Here is a 16,670-nt window from a genome sequence, read left to right as displayed (position 1 = left end):
GGCCATCCCCCTCGGGCGTCCCCTCACAGCCATCCCGCCGCGCCGGCCCCTCAGAGACGCCCGTGTGAGTGCCCCCAGACCCCTCCATGGAAACGGGGATCTCCTGCCTCTCCAGAGCTCCCTTTCTCTTCGGAGACCGCCATGAACCGCCCCCCCTCCCCAAGAATTCCCTGGAAACGCGTACCCCCGGCCCCTCCAGAGCCCCCCTTCTCCTCTCAGGACAAACAGGGCCAGGTACCAGCCCACAGGCCACCACCACCACCAGAAAAAGAAGAGAAAGGTATTAATAGCGTTGCTGCCCTCAGCACTGGACATTTTTTTTTTTTTTTAACAAAGCGTTACAAAAGGGATTCCAATATTTCTTAATATTTGATTTGTTAGCAATTTCTAACTGGGCTGGTGAGGGCAAGCGATCGGCAGAGGGGCGCCCCTCAGGTGACACCACGGGCAGCTGAGGTAAAAGAGCTAAACTGCTGAGGCAAAAAAAACCTGCGTTTTTTTTAAGACACCATTGGCAAGCAGATATAGTCACATCCCAGTGCTCTTTATGGCAATAAAGTTGCAATCCAGGGTATAATTTTCACGCAAAAATCTGGCTCTGTTTAGGTCAGTAAGAAGCCGGATTTTGGAGAGGGCACAGGACAGGCAGCATGACCCTCAGGGATACCCTCCTGCCGCAAGGGGATTTGGCCATCCCAAAAACCTCACGATGCTTCAGGTAGGCCAGAGGAAAACCTGATGGCTTTCAGATTTATCAGGCAAATTCAGCACATCAAAACAGGCTACAGTCCCACGCAACACTAACTTTCCACACGGCACGTCAGGGGTTTCAGCTCTAACGCCTTAGGTGGCCACGCTGACAGTCATCTGCTTCCCTCACGTTTTTTAAATGCTGAAACTGCATTTTCCACTCTCTGTCTCTGTCCTTCAGACCAAGTCAAAATGCCAGGTCAGTGCATTTCTAAGTCAATTAAAATTACACTACTGTTTTTAGGACACCTTTAGAATCCAGTGTTTTACTGGGCAGCAATGGTGTAATTAAAAAGCATTTCACGACGTTTGCAATTCTCCTTTTGGCTGTATTAGCCAAAGCGTGGAATGGGTCTTGGGGCATTTTGTAACAGATGCTGTCAGACTAAGTTGGCCCTGTAAATCAAGCAGAAATACATCACTGATCTTTCTGGTGCATTCCTGTTGGGACACGAACAAGCTCCGTTCCCTGTTCCCACCCATACACTTCCTCCTGCCCACGGAACGTTTTATTTTAGCGGCGAGTTAAAATTAAATGTTGGTTACTGCAGTAGGAAGCGCTTGGCCAGGAGAGACGCTTACGTAACGAGCAGGCTTTATGTCTCACATTAAAATTGGGCTGTTGGGGACGGCTGAGGGTCACATGAAGGGCTCTCCTCGGCCGCCGCCGAGCCGAGGGGCTGGCAGGGAGCTGCAGCCTTACGTAAGGGCCGACCCGCTCCCGTGTCCTCGCCTCTGTCATCTCCGTTTATCCAGCGCGCTGCACAGCCTAAAGAATTCCTCTGGAAGGGCCCTCCGGCTGGCAAAGTGCTTCAGCCCTGAGCTGGAGTTCTCAGCTTTTCAGCACAGCTCGATAAACGCGAACATTCCAGCTGAAAGCAGCATAAAAAATGAGATCCCAGAACTTAACGTGTATAGAGGATGGGGAACGCGAAACAGGGAAGCAGCATTTTGGTTTAAAAAATAACACAGTGTAGAAATAATTTTGGAAAATACCACAAGAGAACAGAAGTTCAATTTTCCTTGACAGCAGATTACACAGAGGGATAAGGAATGTTTCCCAGTATAAGATAAGCACTAGTTTTAGTATCACATCCCATGCTTTTCCGAGCATCATTTTTAGTCTGATCAGAGTAAAGAATAGCTGGTATCTATTATTCTTTACAACAACCTGTTTAACATTATTTAAGGAAAAAAAAATAAAATAAAAAAAGGCATCCTCCCAGGCAGATAAATTCTTGGTCCACAGCAGTATGCAGGCATCTCCTGAGATCTGCTGTTTTTACAGTCAGATTCCCTCTCCTAAGCCAACTTCATTCAACAGCAGCTCTGTCGAGTGAATAAATTCAAGCTCTCTTGTCCTAGAATGACCTTGATATCCTACCATAGGTGCAGAGGCGCAGATCCATCGTGTAACTAAGGAAGCTCTGAGATTCCATGGAAACTTCAGCGCCAGCAGTTGCCCAACAACACGGTGCCCTCTAAAGGTAACTCCCACAAACCTGACAAGCTGCCAGACAAGCAGCAGTGGGTGTTTTTCCCTGTACTTGGGAAGCAGGCAAATCCAAGGAAAAATGGGTAGAAGATGTGCATGCCTTCGAGGGACCCTTCCTTGCACCCTGCTTGGGTCAGGGGGGAAGAATGCCCCAGCCATTCCCTCGGTCCCTAAGATGTACATCTGCTTATTCAGTTAAACTGAAAGCACAAAAGCCAATCTAGATAAAGATAAGTGCTCAAGATGAATTCCTATAGTTATTTTCATTCTTTTCCCCTCTCTTACAACATTTGCCTCACTTATTTAAAGAAGGTTCTGAAGAGAAACCTGGCAAGTAGCCTACAAAAGACTGGAATGTGAACCACTTGGGCACCGAGGTCAACATTCCTTTGAAATTAAGGGTCATTCCTTTGAAAATGCACATTAATATATGTGATTTACCTTGAAAACTCAGGAGGGCCGAGAGTGCTGTTGTCAGGAGGCTGTGCTATCCTCAGGGTTATAGTCTGTCATGTGAAAGTTTGTTACAAGGAATAGTTTACAAAAGCAGCAGCCAGCAGCCAGAGGGTGACATAAAGTAGCTTGTTCACATTTTCAGAGTCCGGGTAAGAAACGTTCAAGGCTGCTGATAAATGTGTTGGCAGCAGAACAAGATGAAAGACTCGTGCTGAAAAACCCAAGATTGTATTTCGGGTTTGGTGGCCTGAAATTGCAACTCGTAGTTGGCCATCCCCTGGCTACAGGGTGCTGGAGAAGGGAGGAGTATCTCGGCTGTCACACCTCTCACCATCTTCCTGATGCTGGGGTCCTGCTTGGCCTGGCCCACCCTCCTCCTCAACAGCTGCTTGGATACCTGCCTGAACACCCTGCATCCTCAGCCCCTCCCTGGGTTCCTGGGTTTGGCATTTTGGCTTGCCTTTTCCTACTCGTTTTGCTTCATCCTAAAAAATTTTCTGTGGGTTCAGCGCGACCTACTTTCCCCAGGTGTGCACTTAGGAGAAGCTGGTGGCAGGCCTTTCCCCCTTACCCCTCCTGGATGCAGCAGTGACAGCAGGACTGTCTTCCCTGCTGAAGGGGAAATATTCTTCACCAACAGGTTCAGCCGGTGCTGCCTCTGAGACCTTCAGGCAGGAATGGGAATGGGGGGTGAAGAAAATCATGTCTCTTGGAAAATCAGTCTCCAGGGAAGGGGTCTAAAAGGCTTGTCAGTGATGAAGCCCAGCTTAAAACTTTGTCTTGCAAGAAGCCACTGGTGTCCTGGGCTCACCTCCACAGCGTGGGCAGCAGGGGAAGGGGGGATTCCTCCCCTCTGCCCTGCTCAGGTGAGCAGGAATTCCCACCTGGAATGCTGCATCCAGCCCTGGGGTGCTCAGCACTGAAAGGACATTGACCAGTTGGAGCAAGTGCAGAGGAGGCCACCAAGGTTATCTGAGGGAGGGAGCACCTCTGCTGTGAGGAAAAGCTAGGAGAATTAGGATGTTTTCTGCCTGGAAAAACTTCAGGACAACCCAATTGCGGCCTTCCAGTGCCTGAAGGGAGCCTGCACGAAAGACGGAGACTACTTACAAGGGAGTGACAGGACAAGGGGGAATGGCTTCACACTGGCAAAAGGCAGGGTTAGATGGGATATTGGGAAAAAATTCTTCCCCGTGAGGCCGTGGCACAGGTTGCCCTTAAAAACTGTGGCCGCCTGATCCCTGCAAGTGCTCATGTCCAGGCTGGACGGGGCTTGGAGGAACCTGGTCTAGCGGTAGCTGTCCCTGCCCGTGGCAGGCGCTGGAACGGGATGATCTTTAAGTTCCCTTCCAACCCAGGCCATTCTGAGCCACAGCTCTGTGGCAGGAAAAGGCAGCAGCGGCAGGAAAAGGCAGCAGCCAAGCCGCGGACGCCCGTCCCATCCCGGGGAGCCGCAGCCCGGGCAGAGCAGCGCGCACCCCCCGAGCCCCGCGGGCAGCCGGCGGTGCCCGGGAAGCGCTTCCCGTGCAGCGCCTGCCGGGAAGGAAGGAAGGAGGGAAGGAGGGAGGGAAGGTCGCGGGGGCGGAGCCGCCATCCCCGGCATGGCCGTGGCTGCCGCCCGCCGCGCTCTGTCCGCGCTGCTGCTGGGCCGGGGCCCGGCGCTGCCGCCCGCGCTGCGCCTGGCCCGGCCCGCCCTGGCCCCGCTCCTGGTCCCAGCCCCGGCCCCGGCCCCGCTCCGCGCCGCCCTCCGCGCTTACAGCCAGGTACGGCCGCCGAAAATGGCGGGCACCCCCCCGCGGGAAACCTCCGCGGCCTTCCCCTTCTCACCCGGGGGCTTTTCTCGTGTGTCCGTGACAGGTGACAGATGCTCCGTCCCACGAAGGTCTCTCCGAGCAGGAGCCCGCCTCACCCAAGGCGGAAGGCGACGCTGTCTACCTCGTCAGGGCACAAGGATTCCCGTTCTCGTGCACCGAGGAAGATGTCCTTACCTTCTTTGATAGTATGAGTGTTCATTTTCTGCCTAACTCTTCTGCATGCTGGCACTGAGCCCATAAGTTCATGATTACCTAACAGAAGGAAAACTTAGTGATCGTTAGCCAGAGAAAGATGAGGTCTTATTATTGCTGCAAAATGATTCACAACTGACACATATAAAGGGAATAATCAACATCCAGACTGCTGGACACTGACTAGAAGCTCATCCTTATGGTCTCTTGAGTTTAGCTGGACGAGCTCGTTCTTAATCAATGTCTCCACAGCAGAGGCAATCCAGTTCCAAGTGATGCTCTTACAGGCCATTATGGCTGGCTCAAACTCCTCTCTTTTTAAGACACCGGAGGTTTTTACTGATTAGTATAAACTGCAGTGTTGTTTTCTGATTCTCATTCATAGCTTTTACACACCTTTGTGGTGCCAATCCACCCAACTGCCCTACGATGCTGCATCCTCCCAGGAGCCAGAGGCACATTTTTTAATTACTTGCTGGCCTGCCCAACTAAAGCAAGCCGGCCTGAAGTTAGACTTTGTGTTAGAAACATGAGTGTTGTAGCCTTTGTTCTGCAGCGCTGAGGGGACGAGCCCTGAGCGCTGCGGTCAGGACACAGATCCCCGTGTCTGATGCAGGCCTGTGTGTCCCTGTGTTGTGTGTCCTTCGGTTTCCAGGCTGTAGAATTCGGAACGGTGAGAACGGGGTACACTTCCTCTTAAACAGGGATGGGAGGCGCAGGGGGGATGCCTTGATCGAGCTGGAGTCCAAGGCAGATGTCCAGAGAGCCCTGGAAAAGCACCTGAGGTACATGGGCCCACGCTACGTGAAAGGTGGGTTTGGAGCAGCAGGAGTTTCCTGTCAGTGGAACTCCCTGGGGGATGAGAGAACTCCTCGGTTAGCGCGAAGCATGGTGGGGGTGGAGCTGAGCAGCGGGTCATGGAAATGTCCTAGGCTGGCCTGGGAAAGCAGAGGGGCAGGAGCACAGAGCAGGGGGTGGGGGAGGAAACAGGATGGAGCTTTGCAGCAGGGGAAAGCTGCCTTAGGAGAGTGCTTCCAGTGCCAGGTGGCAAAACGCTCCACGGCCGCGTTCCTTGCAGTGTTTGAAGTCCACGACAGCGATGTGGAGGGCCTGATGCGGAGCCTGCGGGACGAGTCGCAGGCCATGAGCGACGGAGTTGTGCTGCTCCGAGGCCTCCCCTTCACCTCCACCGAGGAGGACATTGCAGATTTCTTCTCAGGTAACTCAGCCTGGGCCATGCTCTTCCTTTACCAGGCATTCACTTCCTTAAGCTGATGCTGTCGTTCCTCAAGGGACGAGGCAAAGCACACGCAGCCTCAAACCCTTTAAACACCACAAGGAGTTCTCCAGAAGTCACACAGGCTTTCTGAGCACCTTGTGCATGTCTAACCCAGAATCGGTATCTTCAGCATTCCAGTTTGGGCCAGGGGAAGCAGAGGAAGGGGACCAGATGTTTGATGTTGGATTGCTGTCAGTGTGTAATTTGGCAGACTTGAGAAGGAAAAAGGCTTGAGTGATAGTTGCAGTCCAAGTGAATGCAATGTGGGTGTTCCCAGCTGTGGCATCAGGATGGGTAGATCACATATGCCACTTGAATCCTTGTCCCATGCTTGGTGCTGGAGTAGTCCAGGTCCTGGCTCCCCAAGACATTCTACAGCACAAAAAGTGAAATTCACTGAATCTGACTTGAGTTTTAAAAAATACAGAAAAAAAACCTACCCTAATAAGAGAAAAATTCAAGAGCGTTTGTGCTCTGGATCTACTTGTTGTCCAGAACCTGGATTCACTTACTTGAAGTCTCAAATTGATTCCTTTTTTCAGTTAAGTCTTCTGTGGAAACTGCCTTAAAGCAAAACAGTTGGAGTTTATAAAAGGTACTTAGGCCAGCACCAGCAGTTGTTTCAAAAGTATGTAGCTGCTCAGTTAGCTTGTCAAAAACCAGAAAAGTAAGGTAAAAAAAGAAAAAACAAAAAACAACTTTCTGAGCTATAGCACAAATATCTGCCACAGTCAATGCCTTTTTCTCCCCTGCCATGTCTAGGTCTGAAAATAACAGACATAGCTTTCCTTTACCGGGGAGACAGAAGAACGGGAGAAGCTTTCGTGCAGTTTGCGACTCCTGAAATGGCGGCCAAGGCCCTGCTACGGCACAGGGAATACATGGGAAGTAGGTGGGTGCTTCCCTGGAGTTCAGGGGCTAGGAGAACACGGTGTGAAGCACATGTGGGACTGGCAGGAAGCCTCCTGCCAGCTCAAGCAGCTCATCTCACACTCACAGTGCAATTAAGGGGAGCAGAGGCACCTGCAGCGCTCATATTTTGAGAGACTTTGGGGCCTCTCAGAACGTCTCCAGTTGTTTGGGTATTCCTGAAGACATTCTCATCCCAATGAAAAGGGGTGACAGCCTCCAGAGCGGGGAATGCTGGATAGACACAGTCTGCCCAGGCCTCAGTGCACAGGGATCCTGTGCCCCCTTCAGACACGTGATCCTGAAAGATTCCCACGGGCTTCCTCCATTCTTTGGGTAATTTTGGCAGCGTGCTCCTGCCCTTCAGCCCAGTGCCCGGCACAGCCGGCGCTTCCTCCCAAGGGGGACCCGCTTGAGGCATGGCTGACCTGGCTTGGGTCCATTCCCAGCAGGGACTGCTGGCCATCTTCCACCTTCATGGTGACCACGTCCCCTTTGGGAATGACACCATTTTATTCCAGAACACTGAAAGTGTGCCACACTCTTACCTCACAAGAGCCTCTTGCCTCTCAGAGGCACAAGGCCACGTTTTCCCAGAGTCCATTGAGCTTAGAAAAGGCCTTTAAGATCACTGTGTCCAACTATTAACCTGCACACTGGCCAGCCTGGCCCCAAACCCTGTCTGTAAGCCCCCACAGCTTTTAAATACCTCCAGAGATGTGTGCAGAAAAAAAACCCCAAACAACCAAGGCTGCTTTTCCTTTCTGAGCTTTCTGATTGCACTAATCTATAAAACTTTATCTGCACCCCACATAATAATTAAGAGTTTTCCAAACCTTACCTCTCCTCCTGCACACCAACTACCTTCCTTTTATCTCCTTGCTTCCCGTTTCCAGGCTGCATTTCTTTGTTTGTCAACCTCCCCAATCATATTAAAAGCAAACAGCTGTTCCAAGGGCAGATTTTGATTAATTAATTAATTGAATTAATAGAACTCACCTCCTCTAAAGTAGAGCTCAATTCCAAATCTACTGATAATTTTTTTTTGTCACAAAAAGAGCTGACCTGACTCATCCATCTGGCTCACACACCTCCGTTTCCATGTGATTAGCCAAAAAATGGAGGGGTTTTCAAAATTGCTGGCAGCTTGCTCCCATTCATTCTTCTGGGTTTATCCAGAACTGGCCGCCAGCAGTGCCCAGTGCTGAGTGGGGACTTGTGGGGACTGAGCTGTACACAGGGTTGCTTCCCTTGGTCTGGCTGCTCCCTTCAGGAAGGGTGGCAGGTCCCCTCCCTTGGATGTCTGTATTCCCTTGTCATCACACTGTTCCTTCAGTGCTCTGGAAACTGCCTGATTTAACAGTGCTGGTGAAATCCCATCCGTTTCACGCGCGTACGGAAAATCTTAGGGCTCCACACAAGTATTTCCTGTGATCCTGTGCATCCTGTGGGCCTGTCTGGTCTGGGACCTGTTTTGGGGCTGGCTGGGGTGTTAGATTTGGGTGCAGCCTGCACAAGTGCAGCGAGGGGAAAACAGCGTCCAAGAGAACTGTGCCAGCGAAATGAATTAATTCCTCAGTGCCTTGGTGTGCCATGTGCTCTTTCCCTTTGGGCTGCAGGTACATAGAAGTGTACGTGAGCAGAAAGCAGCAGATGCAAAGGCACATGCCCTACAGCAAGCAGGTGATGGCCTATTCCAAAGCCAGAAGAGAGTATGAATCCATCTCTGAAGACAGGGGCTGGAGAGACACCGGAGGCTCCTGTGCCGAAGGAGAACCCAGTGAGTCCCTCCCTGTCATTCCTCGAGGCCCCTCCGTGTCACCCCACGTGCCCACGGATTTCACGTGAGGGAGGGGGGCACTGTGAGCACTAGTGATGGCTTTTCCCCTCCATTCCACAGAATTGTGCAGGGAAGGAGCAGAAAGCTCCAGGAACGTTTTAGAGTCTGAGAACGCCCCAGCACAGCACTTTGTCCACATGAGGGGTTTTCCTGCCCAGGCCAGCGCACAGGACATAATAAATGTGAGTAACAGTGCGGCTACGGATCAAGCGTGGTTCTGTCATTACCTGTGCAAAGCCTCAGTTAATTGTAGCAGCTGCAGGAATTGCAGGCTTTTAATTAGTTAGTGTCTCTTAGCCCTCGGTGCTGTGTGGCTTTGGACAGCTGTGGCCTCGGGCACAACGGGGATCTGCTCTCCCTGAAAAAGAAGAATTACGGCTTGCTGGGATGTGTTAATATCCATCACCCCAGTGACTGGGGAGTGCCTCAGCTTCACCCAGATGAATCAGGGAGCCTGGTGCTGCTCAGCTCGGATCCCCCATGGCTTGGCAGGTTTTGGCAGTGAAAGTTTTGAGTTTTTGGCGAATAGGGTGCATGACTGCTGTTCTGGTCTCACCAAGCTCTCTTTCCTGCTTTTCAGTTTTTCGCTCCGCTGAGGCCCACCAGGATCTTGGTGGAATACAACTCCCACGGAGATGCCACAGGAGAGGTGGATGTGCACTTTGAGAGCCACGAGGACACGGTTGCAGCGATGGCCAAGGAGGGGTCACAGATGGGTAAGTTAGAAAAAGAGAGGGGATCCTACAACCCTGGGACTGAGCCCTTGTGGGGTTTGGCACAGCTCATCCTGCAAGTGTCTGACCTCAGCCCGCTTCCCTTCCCCAGAGGGCTGTGCCATCGAATTGCTCCTGAAGGAACATCCAAGGGGAAAGGAGAACTGCTAGTGACAGCACAGGCACACGTTTGGTAAGCACATCTATCTCTGTCCTCCCTGCTCTCTTGGTAACAGTGTGTGCCCCAGGCTCACAGTCCACAGTATTCCAAGCAGCCCAAATGCTAAAACACAGAGGGGCTGGAGGGAACCACCCCCCAGCCTGACACCAGGTGTCCAGCCTGGATCCCACAGCCTGCACCTCCAGAGTCCACAGGTGCCAGTCCCGCAGCACAGAGGCAGCGTGGAAAGCGCTGATGGGCTTATATAATTCCCTGGCAAGGAGAGGAGACGTGGCTCAACATTTCCCACAGATGTGGCTTTGTAGGAATTGGTCTACAATTTGGGTAGGGTAGGGTTTGATAGGACCCTGAAAGATGGTGGACAGCTTGTTCCAGGAATTCCCATCAGAAAGTGGGGGGTGGTGGTCACTGCTCCCCAAGCCCTGGTCCCTGCAGCAGGGAGGGCAGCCCACCCATCCTGGGTTTGTAACCCAGGCCAAGGATAAGCCCTTGGATTATTCAGGATGCGCACTGCTACCTCCTACCTGCATCCCACGCTTCCTTCCTTGGCAGCTCCCTCACGCTGGTGCCTGTGCTGGGGGGAATTCAACACCCCCACCCTGTGTGCCTGTGCTGCAGCCCCACCTGAGCGTGTCCCACCCACAGTCTGGTATTTTACTATTACCTAACAACTACTGCATTCTAATCGGGGGTTAACTGGGAATAAAATGCAGTGGGCATTGGGGAAAAAAAGGAAAACAGTAAGCCACAGTGAGGGAGTGAGTGATTTCTATTTTTCCTCTTGTTTTTAGGCCAAGTGAACACATTCCTTGGGTATGAGCGTGAAGATCAGGTCCAAGTGTCACCACTCCACGAGGACGACAAGCTAAGATTACTTCAGCCTTGTGAAAGAGCTTGTAATAAATGCCGTGGGCTGTGGGGAGTTGCACCAGCAGCAGCTGCAGTGGGAATGGCCACGGCTGCAGGGTGGAGCAGTCCTGGGCTCTAGGTGCATCAGGCTGCATTAATAAAACACCAGGATTGCCAATTAGCAGCTGAGTGATCTAAGTCCTCACACAGGTGCACCCTGTTACTCTGAATCCTTTCATCCCTCCAGCCCAAGAGGAATGGGATGGAAAGACCACTGAGGAGGCAGGATATGAATGATCAAGTTGTTTTATTGTGTGGAACAAAATTCACATCAGAAAACTTGTCCCCCCACTCCCAAGGTCCAGGTGTGAGCCCACCCTGGCCTCACACAGAGTACCTGAGCACAGAGGGAGCTGGCAGCCAGCAAGGTCCCGCTCCCACCTTCCCACAGGCCAGTCCCATGTGCTCTGGAGGGGCTCAGCCACCTCCCTGATCCATGGAGCTTAATTCTCCATTTCCAGTTAATTGCTCCCTCAGCATTGCCTGGCTCTTACTTTCTCCTTGGGGAATGAGTCACACTGGGCTTGGGTGCAGGAGCTGACACTGCTGGATGTGTACAGGACGTACTCAAAACTACTGACACTAAATTCAGTGTTTTCTCCATCCACCTCCAGTGCCTCACCCCTGCAGAGAACTCAGGAATTCACCTGCATTCCAGGCTTTTGGTATTTCAACACTGTTTACAACTCCTGCCATACTTTAGGGGATACCAGCAAGGAAATGGGTCAGAAGCTGTTCTGGGGGGCAAAAAAGCAGAGAAGCTGAGTGGCTGAATGTGCCAAGTCGTAAAAGGATCTAGGAGAGACCATTCCTGGTACAGAGCAGTACCAACTGTGCCGGTACCTCAGCTCCAAGAGGCTTCTTGATGTGCCTCCAGCCAATCTAATGACTAGAAGATCCCCTCCCAGGAATTAACCACTGCCCCCTACCAACATCTGCACAAACCCCGGTGCCTTTGTCACGCCAGTGCATCCCTCTGCTATGAACTACAGGCCATTCTGTGGTGTCAGGCACTGCAGGAGGTGCCAGTGGGAAAAGGAGCAAACACTCCTGTGACATGTAAAAGCCACCATGCTTTTTGAACTAACAAACTTCCTTGAGGGAACAGTAACAAAGAATGACATGGCACGAACCATGAAATCTCTATGAACTGTGTGTGCAATTAAAATTCGCATCAGGTGAAAAGTGTTCCCATTTAGTTTTGATCCAACAGAAAGTGAAATACCAGGTTTATTGTAACAATGTTTTTCTGTGTGGGCGAGGTGGAGAGGTGGATCCAGATGGCCACAAACCTCTGTCTGACAGGGACTGGGCCCAGCCCCTGAAGCACAGAGGGGGAACAGAACATTCACAGCTTGGTTTGGGGTGCCCCTGTGCAGACTAAGCCCCTGGTCAGAGCCCTGAGCCAAGGAAACACAGGAAGGATGTGTTCACTGCCCTGCTCACACCATCGCCCTGGGGTTCCCAGGATGAGCCAGCCTGTCCAGGGCAAAAGGAAAAGGGGAAATGGGATTTCAAGTGCAGCCAGACGTGAGGAATACCAACGCTCCTGCTGGGTTTTGGGGAGCATTTGCTCAGCAGCAGCAGCAGCAGCACACACCCACACTGCACACGTGAGGGTGAGAACGCTTCTGACTTCCACATGCAGACAACAGCTCTGCTTTGGGCAGGGGCTCCCAGAGTCCTGAGACTGCTCAGGCACACCCTGGGGCCGCTCCACTTGAGATTCCCAATGCAATTCTGCACAGCGCAGGCTGCTTTTGGTACAGGGCTTGGACTGTTCTTCTAGTAACAAGAGATTCTAATCACCAAGAAGCTGCTTCCCATCTGACCTCCAAAGTAAATGGGCAAGTGTCTTCCCATTGCCCCTGACCAAGCGCAGAAACACCGTCAGCTCCAGCCATTGTTTGTCGCCTCAGTGCCAGCCGCTCCCTACAAGGGGCTGCTGGAATACTGCTGGATGAGCCGCTGGTGGCAGGGGTTGCAGACGCGCTCGGGGTTGATGCTGGACGGGAGGGGCAGCTCGTGCACCGAGCAGGCTTCACAGAAGGTGCCCCCACAGTTCTTGCAGACGTTCTGGAATGCAGGAAAAGAACAGAGGAGAGGTTCAGATCCTGGTGGATCAACAAGCACTGAGCTAAAGAAGGGAAGAAGCTGCTAAGGGGGAGGAACACCAAACCACTGAACAGGGCAGAGCAGAGAACCATCAGCCCATCAGCATTTAACCAAGCTCTGTTAAGGGCAGAGGGGCCTGCAAGGGCTCATTTCTTGGTACAAGTCACCAGCAGCCATCTGTGATTCCACAAGAAGCAGAGGGGACTCTCAGTCACCAGGCGTGGGAGATGCCAGTTCAAGTCCAGGACTGACCTTTCTTTGGCTCCGGCTGTCCTCCTGCTGGCAGAGCTGGCAGATCTCGGCGTGTCCAGGCCCCGAGAGCTGCTCCTAAAGCCCCAGCCAAAACCAAGACATTCTGATTTATGTGGCTCCCGTGGCAGAGTTCGGCAGCAACAAGGGGGGAACTAAGCATGGTTTTCACTGGGAACGAGCTGACAGCAGCAGAAATTCCCAGTGGACGAGACAGCACAAGGCACCCCACTGGCACTCCAGGGGTCTGGCTGTGCTTTGCCAGGCACACGGAGGAGGAGTGGATTTTGATCCAGCTGATTTATAGGAAAAGAGCAAAACAACCAAGGAGAATCACCCACCTGTTCTTGCTGCGTGCTGCTGGGTGACCTACAAGGGAAGAACAGTGTCACTTGGAACAGGCCTTCCATCACTAGAGCCTTTAAATAAAACATCTGTGCTATCAGGGAATGCCCTCATCCTCTTTTGAAAACCCTCCCCAGATTTTTGAGTAGCACTCCTGGTTCCATGGGAAGAACAGAAGAAAAAATAGCAAAATGCCATCAGGAGAGCAGAAGAGAGGGAGCATGAACACAGAAGAGACTGTTGAGCTGCAAAACTGGCTTTAAAGGTAGGCCTGCAAGTTTGATCCCTAGCCCTGCTGTGAAACACAGCAGTAAAGCACCACTGGGCCTGTAAACCATCCACCTGACCCTCCCTTGCTTCACACTCCAGGTGAAACAGGGGTAAAAAGCACCTCAGGCCTGGAAGGCTTTTAGTATCTGGCAAAGCAGATTTGAACTGCTTTATGCTATTTTTTAGAGAATATTTTCCTGATTAACTCATAGATCAACTCAATGGAGAGCGCTGGAGGCACTGCAGCAGGGCCCTGACAGTCAGAGCACTTCCAGTGGGCTGTTCCTTCCCCGAGCCAAAGCCTCAGCACTGAGCTGTGCCCAGGGGCTTTATAAACAACTTTTAACTCCTAAAAGCAAATACAACAGTCCTGCAACAAGAATCCTCCTGTGTAATAATTCAGCTTGGCAACAAGGGACCTGAACCACAATTTTACACAGCCATCTTAAAATCTCAGTTGAAGTTCTCTTTCCCCAACAGTTTCTCTTTAGGAGGTCCAAACACCCTTCTCCTTTCTCTCACCAAAGACACTTTGGGCATGAGTTCCAAAGGTCTTGCATTTGGCTTACTGAGGTTTCTCCAGTCAGAAAAATTAGCAAACAGCAGATTTAGATAGAAAAAAAATCACAGGTAAATGGGAGAGACACAGAGCTTTTCCCAACTGAAAGCACTGATGGCAAACACCAGAACCCCCTCCTTCCCTTTGAGAGCTATGGAAAAGCAGCAGAGAACTCAACAAAGGGCATGAGGTTGGAAATCCTTCTTAAAAAGACAAGTTGGACTATTCCAAACTCCCTGTTGGCACAGAAATGGGAGAAGGGAAAGCAGGACTTGGAAAAGGAGAGACAGAGATGAGATTTGTTTCCTTCCTTACCTGTGTGTCAGGACGCTGTCCTCTCTCAGTGGCTGCTTCAGTTTAGTATTTTCTTCCTCGATTTTGAGCTTCCCATCCTGCCAAAAGGAAACACTGACCCATGAGCTGCACTCGAGGAAAACTCCCGTTTCACTCCTGCTACACTGCAAGGGGACAATTGGCACTGCTACTGCCACTCCTTGGCACAGAGGGCTATGTGGGTCCCACTTTCCCCTGGGAGCAGCTCTCAGTGCTTTCCCTGTGCTGCGAGCAGAGGGGACCGTGCCTCTCGGAGGTGGGCAGGGGTCCCATCACCTCCTGTTAGCACAAACACCACAGCCACCAGTTCTTATCTGCAGAGCAGAGCCTGAGAACGAGGATGGGCTGGAGAGGTTTTGTAAAAGCTGACCAGAAACAAACTTTCCCAGCTAGCAAAGAAAAGAATCCTCCCCTTCTCCCCAGCTGAGACGTGGGTCACAGCAGAACCATGAGGCCTAAAGCACTTCACTGAAATCCTGTAATACTGGTCAAAAAGGACAAAACTGCACCATACAAGCAGACCAAGGAGAAACAAAGAACCGCAGAAGCCATCTCTGCTACTGCGCAGTTCTCGTTCCAACTCCAACTGCCTGTTCAGAGTGTCTAAAAATCCTCCCAAAGCTCCTCTGGTTGTGGCACATGAACAACAAACATTTACTGCCTGAGAAAGCTCAGTAAAAGCCAAGCCGAGGGAAACTGTACCTCAAACCCGAGCCAAAACCCAAGTCACGTTACCTGTCTGAGCCAATTCTTTGGGCCTTTTTTGCTTTCTTGGCTGCGCTGGTGACTGTGAGACCATCTGTCTCTTTCCCGCCTTAGCTCCAGTTCTAGCTGGCTCCTGGAATACCAGGTGGAATTGTGAGTAAAAGATGGTTTGGGGACACTTGGCATTGACAACTGATGAACTGTTTGACCCTTCCTTCACACCCCTAACTCAAGAGCTAAAACTGCCTCCTGGAACCCAAAGCTGTCTCGCGGTATGTTCAGCCGTAACGTGTCAATGAAAAATCTCCAAGTCCTTCATCTAATCCTGGCAGAATTTACGAGTGCAGAATCAGCTGGACACAGAACGCATCCAACTGATGCAAAACCAGACCCATTTGCCCTTGTTCTCCTAAGCTCACCCACGCACGCCCAGGACCTCGCACCAACTGCTGACCACAGCCATTTTCTGGTTGTCAGAGCAGCTTTTTGAAAAGGGAAAGAAAAAGCTGGGCCAGCAGGGGAAGAAGGGACAAAAACCTCCCTGCATCCAGCAATGCTCCCACAGAACTCATCCCAGTGACCTTGCAGCAAGCCACAGACGTGTCAAGGCTGCAGGAGACACTCTTCTGTTTTAAGGAAAGAGATTTGTCTGTGTCCCTGATGCTGCTCAAGTGATGAAGCTGCAGGGGAAGATGTGATGGCTTTTGACAAGGTTTCTGTTTGGCTTCCAGCAAAAGTAAGAGCAGTTTCAAATGGGGAAAAAGTCCACAGCACGGTACGGTGTGTCAGGGAAGACAACCAAAATCACTGCCCTTGCTCCAGCCCCTTCAGTGTCTGCTCCAGGCAGAGACTCGGCTGCTCAATCCCCCGCCCAGGAGCAGCAAACTGTTGGGATATCCAAATGTTAGCTTTGGATTCCCAATTATCACAGAATCACAGGAGGTTTGAGTTGGAAAGGACCTTACAGACTATGCTGTTCCACCCTGTGCCACGTGCAGGGACAACTTCCATGGGATCAGATTGCTCCAAATCTATCCAACCTGCCTTTGAACACTTGGAGGGACAGGGCATCCCCAACTACTCTGGGCAGCCTGTGCCAGTGACCAAGTGATGCTGTTAGCAAGGATTTCCCTCCCTGGAGTTACACCTGGTGGCACCTAACACACGACTCTCGCCTCACTCCCTCTCCATCCCCTGCTTCCCTCTGCCATCAGCCCTCCTGCTCTCCCCTAGACACAGCAACAACAGCCCAGGAAAGAGGTTGGAAAAGCGTCTCTTCACCGCTGCCTGGAGAGCTCTTCCACTTCCAGCTGGAGGCTGTTGATTTTGTCCCCAAACTCCTGCTTGAAGAGCCGGTTGTCCTGCTGGGCCAGCTGCCGGTCCTTCTCTGCCTGTCGCAATCTGGATTTGAGCCACATGAACTTGTGATAAAAAACAAAAGCCATGGTGGGGAGGAAGACTGAGTTTAACCAACAAATAAAAATCCCAGTGAAAAGGTAAAGCCAAAAAAAGAGAATGGAAAAAAAATGGAAAGGAGGAAAACAGTTAAAAGCAAA

The 16,670-nt window shown here is 51.5% G+C and overlaps 2 protein-coding genes across 5 annotated transcripts in view; one reads left to right on the top strand and one right to left on the bottom strand.

Moving 5' to 3' along the window:
- Positions 1 to 4,302: 4,302 nt before the first annotated feature.
- On the top strand, positions 4,303 to 10,659 carry GRSF1 (G-rich RNA sequence binding factor 1). The gene is made up of 10 exons (XM_005531758.2): positions 4,303 to 4,464; positions 4,559 to 4,700; positions 5,363 to 5,518; positions 5,786 to 5,926; positions 6,749 to 6,878; positions 8,515 to 8,675; positions 8,796 to 8,917; positions 9,316 to 9,451; positions 9,561 to 9,641; positions 10,421 to 10,659. Exons 1-9 carry the CDS (start codon positions 4,303 to 4,305, stop codon positions 9,617 to 9,619), a joined length of 1,209 nt encoding a protein of 402 aa, XP_005531815.1. The 3' UTR covers positions 9,620 to 9,641; positions 10,421 to 10,659.
- A 109-nt stretch (positions 10,660 to 10,768) lies between these two features.
- Positions 10,769 to 16,670, bottom strand: part of RUFY3 (RUN and FYVE domain containing 3) — a 36,706-nt gene continuing 30,804 nt past the window's right edge. For all 4 annotated transcript variants that reach the window (XM_014260390.2, XM_014260389.2, XM_014260392.2 and 1 more), the window contains 6 exons: positions 16,396 to 16,515; positions 15,145 to 15,247; positions 14,392 to 14,468; positions 13,244 to 13,271; positions 12,906 to 12,980; positions 10,769 to 12,614 (listed from right to left, as the gene is read on the bottom strand). In XM_014260390.2, coding sequence (XP_014115865.1) covers positions 12,471 to 12,614; positions 12,906 to 12,980; positions 13,244 to 13,271; positions 14,392 to 14,468; positions 15,145 to 15,247; positions 16,396 to 16,515 — 547 coding nt within the window. In that variant the 3' untranslated portion in view covers positions 10,769 to 12,470. The remainder of the gene's footprint in view (positions 12,615 to 12,905; positions 12,981 to 13,243; positions 13,272 to 14,391; positions 14,469 to 15,144; positions 15,248 to 16,395; positions 16,516 to 16,670) is intronic.

This window comes from Pseudopodoces humilis, chromosome 6 (genome assembly GCF_049639895.1).
Source record: "Pseudopodoces humilis isolate 2021_Gansu_Grassland_sample_001 chromosome 6, ASM4963989v1, whole genome shotgun sequence".
NCBI classification, from domain to species: Eukaryota; Metazoa; Chordata; class Aves; order Passeriformes; family Paridae; genus Pseudopodoces; species Pseudopodoces humilis.
Note: the sequence above shows the minus strand (reverse complement) of the source record. Positions and strands in the feature narration are given on the sequence as shown.

Coding starts and splice junctions, on each gene's coding strand:
- GRSF1 (XM_005531758.2), top strand. CDS start 4,303: ATGGCCGTGGCTGCCGCCCGCCGCGCTCTGTCCGCGCTGCTGCTGGGC. Junction 4,465..4,558: donor CCCTCCGCGCTTACAGCCAG/GTACGGCCGCCG, acceptor TGTCCGTGACAG/GTGACAGATGCTCCGTCCCA. Junction 8,676..8,795: donor CTGTGCCGAAGGAGAACCCA/GTGAGTCCCTCC, acceptor TCCATTCCACAG/AATTGTGCAGGGAAGGAGCA.